General features: G+C 47.6%; 2 protein-coding genes across 2 annotated transcripts in view; one reads left to right on the top strand and one right to left on the bottom strand.

Annotated features, from left to right (window-relative positions):
- LOC103382241 (SUN domain-containing protein 1-like) overlaps positions 1–5,594 on the bottom strand; it is an 8,127-nt gene extending 2,533 nt beyond the window's left edge. The window contains exons 1-16 of the mRNA XM_025058133.1: positions 5,390–5,594; positions 4,838–5,011; positions 4,546–4,751; positions 4,432–4,458; positions 4,110–4,355; positions 3,133–3,237; positions 2,630–2,704; positions 2,422–2,550; positions 2,165–2,260; positions 1,533–1,617; positions 1,396–1,442; positions 840–1,312; positions 677–751; positions 537–601; positions 320–464; positions 5–220 (exon numbers count right to left, since the gene is read on the bottom strand). Of these exons, the coding sequence (XP_024913901.1) occupies positions 5–220; positions 320–464; positions 537–601; positions 677–751; positions 840–1,312; positions 1,396–1,442; positions 1,533–1,617; positions 2,165–2,260; positions 2,422–2,550; positions 2,630–2,704; positions 3,133–3,237; positions 4,110–4,355; positions 4,432–4,458; positions 4,546–4,751; positions 4,838–5,011; positions 5,390–5,460 (2,235 nt within the window). The 5' untranslated portion in view covers positions 5,461–5,594. The remainder of the gene's footprint in view (positions 1–4; positions 221–319; positions 465–536; positions 602–676; positions 752–839; positions 1,313–1,395; positions 1,443–1,532; positions 1,618–2,164; positions 2,261–2,421; positions 2,551–2,629; positions 2,705–3,132; positions 3,238–4,109; positions 4,356–4,431; positions 4,459–4,545; positions 4,752–4,837; positions 5,012–5,389) is intronic.
- Positions 5,595–6,969: 1,375 nt separating this feature from the next.
- LOC103382242 (protein FAM13A-like) overlaps positions 6,970–10,994 on the top strand; it is a 6,138-nt gene continuing 2,113 nt past the window's right edge. The window contains exons 1-6 of the mRNA XM_017034877.2: positions 6,970–8,063; positions 9,240–9,558; positions 10,003–10,147; positions 10,242–10,323; positions 10,426–10,492; positions 10,761–10,881. Coding sequence (XP_016890366.1) covers positions 7,877–8,063; positions 9,240–9,558; positions 10,003–10,147; positions 10,242–10,323; positions 10,426–10,492; positions 10,761–10,881 — 921 coding nt within the window. The 5' untranslated portion in view covers positions 6,970–7,876. The remainder of the gene's footprint in view (positions 8,064–9,239; positions 9,559–10,002; positions 10,148–10,241; positions 10,324–10,425; positions 10,493–10,760; positions 10,882–10,994) is intronic.

Here is a 10,994-nt window from a genome sequence, read left to right as displayed (position 1 = left end):
CTGCCGGCGCCTGCTGCCGCCGCTGCTTCAGGCTGATGTTCTGCAGAATGCTACGCTCCAGAGACGATAGTGCCTCCTGCAGGTCAGTACTGCTAACGTATCGTTGCGTCAACCACTGAAGAAGTGACTCTGGAAGCGCGTCAGAGTCAGCGCCACCTGTCGTCATCAGCTGGTTGCCGTAGACCATAGCCCGGACCTCCTCACGGACCTGAGTGGAAACCTGCACAGAGGTGATTAATACTGCGTCAAAGTCAAGGTCAACTTGTTGTCAAATTAACTGTGTGTGTGTGTGTGTGTGTGTGTGTGTGTGGTCTCTTACCGTTTGCTGTATGTCCTCAGGTGGTCCACAGTTGTCTTTGGACTCTGACAGAACCTCAATACTTCGCTTGACATCCTCCAGAACCACCTCCAGCCTTGCTACCTCTGCTAGCAAAGCATCATGGGACTGACGCTCCACATAGACACTGGAAGCAAAAGAATGATTGGGGGGGGACAAAGACTGGTGATGGCAAATATTACATTACTGCTCATGTTACCTAGCAGCGGAAGGTGGAGGAGGGTCCAGATCAGGTGACGGAGGAGAGTGTGATCTCTGAAGCTGCTGCGGTTCCAAAACACAAACAAACCTTAATTTCTGCTTTTCTGTCTCCAGAACACGTCATTAACCTCACCTTACCTCCGTGTTAACTGCTAACGTCTGCAGTTGGCGCTCCAGCTCATTAAGACGTGAAGCTGCTCGTCTCTGCTCCACCTGTGATAACCATCAGAAGATGAACCCACTGCAGAACTAACATTTTAAGACAACATCAGGTGATGGGCTCCAGGTCAGATCCTCATACCACTTTCTCTTGGTCCAGTTTTCTCTTGACCTGGGTCAGCTGATGGTCCAGGACCCTACTAATCCACGGCCCAGGCTCCTCCCCCTTTCTGCTGTTCCCAGCAACAGTCAACTGCTGCTGGAGATCAGCATACAGCTGTAGAACCTCTCCGTGTCTCTGCTCCGCCCACCTGGCTTCAGTCTCCACCCGCTCCCACATGGCTGTCAGCCGCTGCTCCAGACCGACCCACTGCTCCAAGGAGTCCTGAGACGAACGTTCTTGACTTCTGGACTCCTCCACCTCCTCCTCTGATGATGGTGGACTGGATGGTGGTAGCTCCTCCTTAGCGCCCTCTGCATGTTGGTGTTGTGAGGACACAAAGCTGAGGGCTGTGGACGGAGCAGGGACAGCAGAGACTGCAGGAGTCTCTTCACCTGGGACATTTGACGTGTCAAAGACAGAGCGGAGAAGACCAGGACTGAACCAGACCAGACCTGTAGACCAGGGGAAAGAAGAGTGTTCTTGATAAAATATGGAAAAAAAAAATATTCTCATGATCAGTTGTAAAGAGACTCACTGAGGAGGAGCAGAGGGAGGAGGACGGTCAAGAAGTGGAGAGAAACCCTGAAAACCAGCAACAAGAACAAAAACTTCAAACCATCACTGCTGTAAGACCAGGGTCAGTAGAACAGTCCTCCACCAGACCACACTCACCCAGAGTGGAGGGGGGAGGAGTCACGCTTTGTCATGTGATGCCACTGACCGCCAAGCCACTTGAATGCCTCACCAGCTTTTTTACCTGAGGAGAGATGGTCATGTGATCGATCAGCTTTAGGATGTCTGACACAAGGAAACAGGACGAAACAAGAGTCAGTGAACGCTGCACAACTGACAGAGACAAAGACAAGATGAGAGGAAAAAACACACCACCATCCTTTTCCAACCAACAGTTGGCAGACCAAAAGCAGTACGAGATCACTTTTCTTCATGTAACACGTTAACAGATTTCAGCTGCTGTTAATGTTTGACTTTTATTTAAGGTAAGAATCATCTAAAACCAATACTGATCAACACCCATGATTTTTTACACATTTAATTTAATGTGAACATTAGGCAGATTACCAAATATTTTTCATTTATATTCTGAATTTTGCTTTTCCAAAGGATTATTTGTATTTTGTCGTGTCCAGTAGGGGGCACTGTGGCTCTTCTGGGGACATTAAAATTAATTTCATTTAACAATCAGTCATCGGTGTGGTGGAGGAGGAGGCAGAGAGCAGAAAAGTTGGGGGTGGCCATGTACAGAAGACAAGCACTAAACTACTGATCAGTGCACCGTCATTAACCTGCAGAGCACGTGGCGCTCCAGAAACAAGAGATTTTCTTTATCTGAGGCCAAACAGCTGCAGCTGATGTCAGAGTCAGCTGACACAAACAGGAAGCTGAGGAACACAAAAAAAAACAAACAAAAAAAAAAAAAAACGTGACTGGTGGTTCAGTTGTGTAATATTTGACTTTTAGCCCGTTATCAACTATTCAATTTCAGCATCTGTTAGCCAAACGTGTTACTAGCTGTAATTAAATAGGAGCTCAAATGTTAGACCTGTACAAACAGCTGCTCTCCATGTCAGGACCAACACAAAGACCAGCACTGACCAGCAGGAGGAGCTCACAGAGGTACAAGGCCTGGTCTCTGTTTCTGTCACCAAGTGCTGCTTCCTACAGTCCTCACCTGTAGGTGGCAACAGAGAGTCCAAGGTACAATCCAGAGGCTGGTTGACCAAAGTAAATAAATCAGAACAAAGACTCACACTGTGAACCGTCAGCCTGAGGCTCTGTCAGGTTGGTGGGTGAGGTCTTCATGGTCCTGCTGGCCGCAGGTGGCGCTGCAACAGAGAGAAAAATAATTTAGACACTCACCAGAAGAGGAGACATCAGGACCGAGTCTGACACAGAACTATATCCAGACACAAGTGGTCGGAGTCGTACAGCTGACCTCCTGCTGCTGAAGGACATTTGCATTTTGTCAAGGAAACAGTCAAAACGTCTGTGGAACATTTGTTTGGAGAAAACAAATCTGTGGAACAGGTAAACATCCAGCATGGAATTCCTGTGGGTGGGACTAACTTTTGTTTTAATGGATTGGCAATGTGGGAAGGGACCACTAGGAGGCAGAAGTGGGGGCTGTCAGAAAGTGTTTGGATCTGGGAGGAAAGTCCTTGCAGTTAGAGGAGGTGAACACCAGGTGGCTCCCTGACACACCCCGACACCAGTGAGTTACAGTGGAACCTTCCAGACTCCTCAGAGTCTTTACCTGTGCGTTGGTTTGTGGTAAAACACTGTCGACACAGCTGCCAGGTGTGTGTGAGAGCAGAGAGGCTCCAGACAGCTGCTCTGACCACACACTGCTGCAGAACATCTGCAAGAACCACAGCACAACCACCAGTCAGACGGAACCTGCCCTGTAACCTGTGACCTACAGGTCAGTGACTGAGCAGGCGTCAGCTCAGCAGGACCCGGCCCTCTGTTTTTGATAGAAAAGTGTTTGTGTTCAGTTGGTTTTTTAAAACTAAATAAATAAATAAAACTGTTTATTAATGGCTACATTTCTGAAGCTAAGTTATTATGTGTATTTATAACTAGCTTGGACATTCCTGTCTGTACTGTGGCAGTGTTGAGATTAAGTTGAAGTAGGCCACTATAAAGAACAACATATCCCACAATTCACCACAAAACCCAGTGGACATCCACTGGTCACTACCCAAGCAATATATCCTATCATGCATTGCTGTTGCAACAATATGGCAGAGAGAGAGAGAGAGGAACAGTCTCCATCCATCCATTTTAATTGAACAACAGTAATGACTGAATTAACAGCGTGCCAAAGTAGTGTCTGGAACTGTTTTTCATTGAACTGATGATTCACTATATAGTGCACTATTTATAATCCCCTACAGAGGGAGCAGGGAAGGAGTAACTGATTTTGGACACATCCTGTGCCTTTTTAATAGCCCAACCATTTGCAGGTTTTACTGCCCATTATGCCACCTACTGCCTGAAAGTTTGTCACTTTTTTAAAAAACTTAGAAAAATGAATGAATATATATATATATATATAAATATAAAATAACCATCTTAAAAGGTCATCTACCAGTGACAGCTTGGCGTGACATAACACCTGCACCTACCTCCCACTAGGAGGTGCAGATTCCTGCTAGAGACATGGTGGACATCAACCACAGAGTTGACCAGTAACAGTGTGTAGATTCCTACAGCCCACAGTCCTCTCACCTGTCCTCGTCCTGCGTCTCTGGTTTGGACAGTAGAAGATTTCTGGTTCTGAACTGGTCAGGGTGGCAGCAGAGACGGCAGAAGTAGAAGAAGCAGCAGCAGCGCGTTTAACGGTGGAGTTGGGGGACTCCTGCTGATAGTCTTCACACTGAAGCCTGCTCAGGACCTGGTGACTCGGCCCGTGACCCTGTGACCCTATGAGAGTGCTGTTGGCCACCGTGGGGCCCTGCTCGATGATGGTGCTCTCTGTGACAACAGACCAAGTTTATGTAGAAGGATTTCAGGGCACTGATCAAACAAACTGCCCTCAGTGGAGACTGACCTTTAGGATCCAGGTCCTGGTCTAGACCTGGGTGTGGAGACAAAAAGCAGACAAACTGAGTCCAACACAGTCAGTGATGACAGTAAATTCAGAGAGTTCTGCTTCAGTTTTTACCCCAGACTGTGTCCACCAGTGTCACATCCTGGACTGAGGACTCGTCCAGCAGCGAGGACAGCAGGGAGGCGTCCGATGCCACACTGTGGACACTGTTGTCCAGCAAGCTCCTGGACTTTTTGCTAGCGAGAGGAGACGGAGCATTAACAAGGAAGGACTCAGAGCAGGAGACTGAGAGCTGCTGAGAACGACGAGACCTCAAAGACCTGCAGGAGAAAGGAGGAGAAAGATCAACTGAAGAGGAGGACATTTGTGGACGTCCAGGAACAGGAGCAGGAAAATAAAGCTCAACCTGCTGCTCCCCCAGTCGGCTCCTCCTGCACTGAAGGAGGCGCTGCAGTGTGGCAGGCTGCGGTCCAGCAGACTATCGTCCAGCCGAAGACTGACCCGGGGCATGTTGATAGGAGGGGCGGGGTCTATATGTTGAGGCTCCTCCCACACTGACAGCAGGAGGGAGTAACTGGAGCTACAAGAGATGTCACATTCAACACCAATGATTTTCACCAATGAACTCATTTCTTTGCCACACCAGGATCCATTGAACAAATGCAGTTTTAATAAGCAGGACCACTGCTGCCTCATGTGGTAAGTTTGTGTAACAGAACCCAGGACTTAGATTCAGTATTGGAGGTCACAGCAGATAAAAACTTTTGTGTCCCTCTGAGCTCAAACCAGTGATTTTCTCAATGGACTTTGGTGTGGGAGAGACAGTAAATAGTCCAAAACAAGTTAACACAAAGTTAACAGTTAAAAAAAAAGACGAAAAACCGGATAAGTCTCTCAGATCGAACGCGCACACGTGTGTGTGTGTGTGTAGAAGTATTGTGAGAGTGAAGATACACACAGATCAGTCCAGCCCCAGCTGTGCAGGTCCACGTCCTGGTCACCCATAACACACATAGTGGAAATACACATCCCACCGGTCCAGAGGCCTGTGCACGCACACACAATCTTTCATTATCAACAGACAAACAGTGGCAGCAGGGTTCAAGTTCACCTTAAAGTTCCAACTTCCTGCTGGAGGTTTGGGTCAGTGCGCAGCTTAGACTCCACCCACAGGCAAAGAAACATGACACACAAACACACACACCTGCCCTTAATCCTTTGGCTCAGATCTTTCCCCGTTTCGTTGCTTTTATTCCAGCAGGCTCTTGTTTGTCACCAAAATCCATAGAGATTTTCCACAACTTTGTGTCAAAGCAAAGCAAAGTTTTGTAAAACACTACATTCGCAATGCCACACCTGAACACACCAACACAGTCACCATTTAAATTCAACAACTTCAAAGTGCTGGTTCACTTCACTGACTTTGGTTTGGAAAGAGAAAAAAACCAAACAAATTAAGACTCAAGACGACAAACAGCCAGAACAAAGTCAACTTTTCATCGTCTAATGACATTTTTCAAGCTTTCCAATGCAGCTGTTAGTATTCCCAACAGTTCCTATGCTGGTTCCTTGTCTTTGGTACGAGTTCCTTAAGTGGAATTGCATCACATTTATGGTCCAAATGTCCTGCTTCTACCTCCACTAGTACAGATGTACGTGGAAGCCCATACATTACGAACAATAACAAAGAAAATAATTAAACAACATCCAAAAACAGTTTACAACAATAAAACTACTTGTTTATTTTTTTTTTTTGATTGTGGAGAACTTCAGGCAAAACCGCGTGTATTCCCTCGTGTTTCCGGTTCTCTAATGAAACTGTGGGAGTTCAGCCAATCCTTGCCGTCGTTGACAAATCAAAACCTGCTCTGGGTGGAGCCCCGGGAAAACAAACGGCGAAATAGCCAGCTTTAGGTTACAACTATTCAACATTGTAATGTATGAGAGATGCTACGTTCACGGAAAGTAAAAAATAAATTAGAACAATACAAAGATTATCACCTGTGTTGGAGAAGCGCTTTTCTTCTGTTAACCTAGCATCAGCTAGTCAACGCGACGTTTCGCAGCCAGCTTCCTGTTAGCATTCGCGGTTTTACTGACGGTCCAGTTTAAATCTGAACAGTTTCCCCGACAGACTTCGGCCCCGCAAATTATAATCTTTTCAACGGCACAAGCACCAGAGCTCACCTGACGTCAAACACACGAATTATTCCAAATCATAACGGTGGTGGTTTTATACAGACGCTGCTGATTAGCACCTCAAGAGGCGGGAGGAGCGAATAGCAGAAAAAAGACAAAAATGACAACAAAATGTTGTTGATTATTTATGTTTAAAGTAATTATACAGGTCTTTAAAATAGTCGAACTTAAAGAAATTCTAAACTCCACAATTTAAAATAAAGACATGTTACACAAAATTATAAATATATTAATATAACATGACTGAATATGAATTTACATTAAGTATAGTGATGAGCTCAGTAGTGAATTATCGACGTAAAATAATAAAGCTATCAAAACAGATCAGCAAAAAGAAAGACCAAAGATTAGCTAAAGAACATTGGAAAATTCTGGAAAAGATCACAAATCTCTCTGAAAGTGTGAGAGAACTCAGAAGTTCAATGGTTAAAACTGTGTGTGTGAGGATCAGCACGAAGCTGCACCTCCTTCCACCTCCTCACTTTTTTATGAATGAGTTGACGTCACAAAGACACGCAGCACCATCTATGACGTCAACAACAACAGGACCCACCCCCACTGCTGCGGGAAAAACCTCACGATCAGAAAAGAGGGAGGTGTCGCTCTTCATGGATCCCCTCCATCCTCCTCCTCCTCCTCCTCCTCATCCTTCAGGGTGCCCTCACACGCCTGAGGATGACTAATCATCCAAGAGAGAGAGGGAGGGAGGGTGAGAGAGGTGCATGTTGAGTGAAGGGAGGGAGAGAGAGCGAGGGAGGATAGAAGCATCAGCAGCAGCATCCTCCTCATCCTCCTCGTCCTCGGTGAACGTGCAAGATGAGAAGCAGCTCCTGGTTCCCCGCCGTGCTGTCTTATCCCTGACCACCTGACAGCATCATCACCAGTGAAGTGGAGCAGGCTAACACCTGGACAACAGAGGGAGTGACTAGCTTTTCATTCACATGTGGAGCAGGAGGATCGGACTAATCCCTGGAAGAAAAGAGGAGGCAGGATGTCGAAGCCCACCGGACGGCTCCAGGCTAATTCCTGAATAACAGAATGAATGACTGAGTGATTGAATGGAGACGGTCATTAGTAGAGTTATTGGTTCTGACTAATATCTGCAGCAGCACTAGCAGTAGCAGGTGCCTCCTCCCAGAACCCAGGACCTGGATTTGGACCCAGACAACGCCCCCCCTCTCCTCATCCTTTTCCACCTCCTCGTGCTGCTGGGACCAGGTTAATCTCTGGATCAGTGGTGTCTGGCATGTTCTGCTTCTGCCTGCAGAGTTCCCTGCTGAAGCTCCAGGCTCTGGAAGTGGACGGCAGCTCCTCACCAGGCGGGTCCCCAGAGGAGAGTCCACCAGTCCTCACCAGCAAGGAGCAGAAGAGCCCCTGTGGGCCCCTGGAGGGCAAGACGCAGGCTCTGTGTCACAACGTCCCCAATGAGGAAGGTAAAGACACCCTGTGTGTACATCTGTGTCAATGTGACAAAATGACTGTAGCTGTATGTGGTACTGACACATGGCTGGAGCTGACTGGGCTGTGAGCGCACCCTAGTGCTGTGTGTGCTGCTTTTAGTCACTGAGGTTGATTTAAAAGAATGACTAAAAAGTCCCAAAATACCAGAGTGATCTGAGAGACGTAGGCTGCAGTGGCTCAACGACCGCCATGTGACGTAAAATCAATGATTTTTTTCCATGAACTCTGGTGTGAGAACCACAGGACTAAACAGCTGGTTCTGAGAGCTGTCTATGAGCCCCAGGGGGCGCTCACAGTCCACCAAGTGTTTGTCAGTTACTCATTCATTCATTTTTTTTAATCCTTTCCAGGGTCGTGAGGGGTGGGGGGACTACGGCCAATCCCAGCAGTCAGGGGCGGGGTTACACCCTGGGCAGTTAAAATTATGATTCTCTAAATGTCATCAGCAGAGAACAGCAGGTCACCTGACACCAAACCTGTCACCTGCAATGGTTTTACTAGAGACGCTGCTGATTAGCGCCCCCAGAGGCTGTAGAAGCATACAGCAGAAGGAAGATCGTTGATGGTGTTTGACATTCATCACTTCCTGTAACTCCTGCGGTGTGTTCATGGCCAACAGAAAAACAGAGTTTTCATTTTTCATCATCATCAGACATCAGTTAAATCGTGAATTGTTTCTTGTGAGTTGGTTCTTATTTTACCCAGCATGCAGCTGTGTTTGTGTGTCTGTGCTATTTATAGCGCAGCAGAGAAAGTGATGGGACGCAGCACGTGCAGAGTCTCAGTGTGACTCTGTGGAAACAGCAGCAAAAATAGTTCCAACAGTTCTTCAAAAAATACCCTGTTATCAGCTGTGTGTGTGTGTGTGTGTGTGTGTGTATGTGTGTGTGTGTGGTGGTGGAGGAAGTTCTTGAGGATCTGTAACTGAAGACAAAGTGGAATTGAACCCAGAACCTTTTGCATGCCTGGCAGATATCCTACGCTGCCCCCTGCAGGGCCGTAGTCTGGAACCTAGATAAAACTCGCTGACGCGTCGTCGTTCCGTCTCTGGGTTCAGACAGAACCGGTGACCTGTGTTGACCCTGGTCGAGACGGTCCTGGTTGTTTGACATAAACAAACACAGTCACACACTCTTGTGTCCTTGCAGAGCTGTGGACGGTCCTGACCAGAACCCCCCAGTCCACCAGGCACCAGCACATCAACACCATCCACCAAGGCCAGCAGCCCCTGACCCCCGACGCAGCCCCGCCTCTCAGTCCTCATCACTCACCCTACTCGCCTCAGGGGAGCAGCCCAGGAGGTGAAGGTGGAGGAGAAGGAGCAGGTGCAGGAGCTCTGCTGCAGTTACTTACAGGGGGCGCTAGTCCTCTGCCGTCGCCACGTTGTTCCAGCCTGAGCCACAGCCTGAGGTTCAACTCTGACCCTGAAACTGCACCGTCGCCGCCCTGCAGTCAGCAGTACATACTGTGAGTCTCTGCCGTCAGACCCCCCCCCCCCCCCCCCCCCCCCCCCCCCAGACCTGTCCACTCCAGTGTCAGACCTCAGTGGTCTTCACCCTATCACACTGGTGTGAATTTGAGCGAGAATGAGTGAATGAATGAGTGAGTGAATGAGTGAATGAAGGTCAGGTTGGTCATGATTTCAGTTCAAAAGCCCTGATTTTCCTTTCTGGTTCTTCATTGTCCTGGACCTGGATCTCACAAGTCTTGGCTTCAGTCCTATTTTCTTGATTTTCTTGAAGGTCTCAATATGTGGGCAATCAAGTTTTCTTGGTCTTTTCTTAGATTGTTTTCTTCTTCTTTTTGATCTGAGTCTTAGAACTGGATTATATTTGCTGGGACCTGAGTCCAGACTGAATGTTACCCATTAAGACTGACTCTCCTGACGTCATACTCTGTCTTCATGTCCAGGTCCCGTGGTCATGGAGACAGGACTCAGGAGTCAGAGGAGGATGAGTTTCCCTCCTCCATCCCGTTCCTCACCCGACACATACAGACCCTGAAGAAGAAGGTCCGCAGGTTCGAGGATCACTTTGAGCTGGAGATGAACTACAAGGTGAAAAAAAACAAAACTTGAAGAGTCCAGGAGGAGGAGGAGTGTCTGTTGATCCTCCAGAGTTAACCTGTGTGTGTGTGTGTGTGTTTCACAGCCGTCTCACAACGACAAATACTCCAACCCAGAGATGGTCAGAGTGATGAACGACCTGGCCAAGGCCCGAAAACAGCTGAAAGGTAAAGAAAACCAGACCATGTGATTGGTTCTTAGGACGAGCAGTACGACTGGTCACCTGTGAAAAAACCTGTGTGTGTGCGTGTGTGTGTGTGTGTTTTCAGAGCTCAGTCTACGACAGTCTGTGTTTGAGTCCAAGGAGCAGGACGGAGGAAACAGTGACATCTGCAGGTAACCACGCACTCACACACACACACAGTTCAACGTTTACGTAGAGCTCATGGATCATCACAGTAACTCCATCCAGACAGTGAAGGATTTAGAACAACAGAGACATCACTACCGTTATTATTATTAAATTAAACCATCTGACTGAGGTGGTGATAAAGTGTCCAGAACCAGAACCAGACTTATTCTCACAGAGTCCAGGAAATGAAAGGCTGTTTTTATGGCACTGAAAACATGAAGAGATTGAGGAATTCTCAAATGTGTGTTGCAGGTCCAGTTTTGGACATCAGGGGGCGTCAGAACACAGACCCACTCTTGAAGAAACAGTGGAGTCGTTATTTCGGAGACTGCGAGAGAAGAGACGAGATCTGAGGCTGCCCGACAACGTCAAGGTGAGGCTCCTAAACCTCCCCCTCTCCTCCCCCCCTCCCCCAGACTCCTTCTCTTTGTTCTCCCATCTTTATGCTTCTTCTTCTCTCTCCTCTTCCTCCAAGTCTTTTTTCAT

Source organism: Cynoglossus semilaevis, chromosome 8, assembly GCF_000523025.1.
Source record: "Cynoglossus semilaevis isolate Cse_v1.0 chromosome 8, Cse_v1.0, whole genome shotgun sequence".
Taxonomy (NCBI): Eukaryota; Metazoa; Chordata; class Actinopteri; order Pleuronectiformes; family Cynoglossidae; genus Cynoglossus; species Cynoglossus semilaevis.
This window is presented reverse-complemented; position numbering and strand designations above follow the sequence as displayed.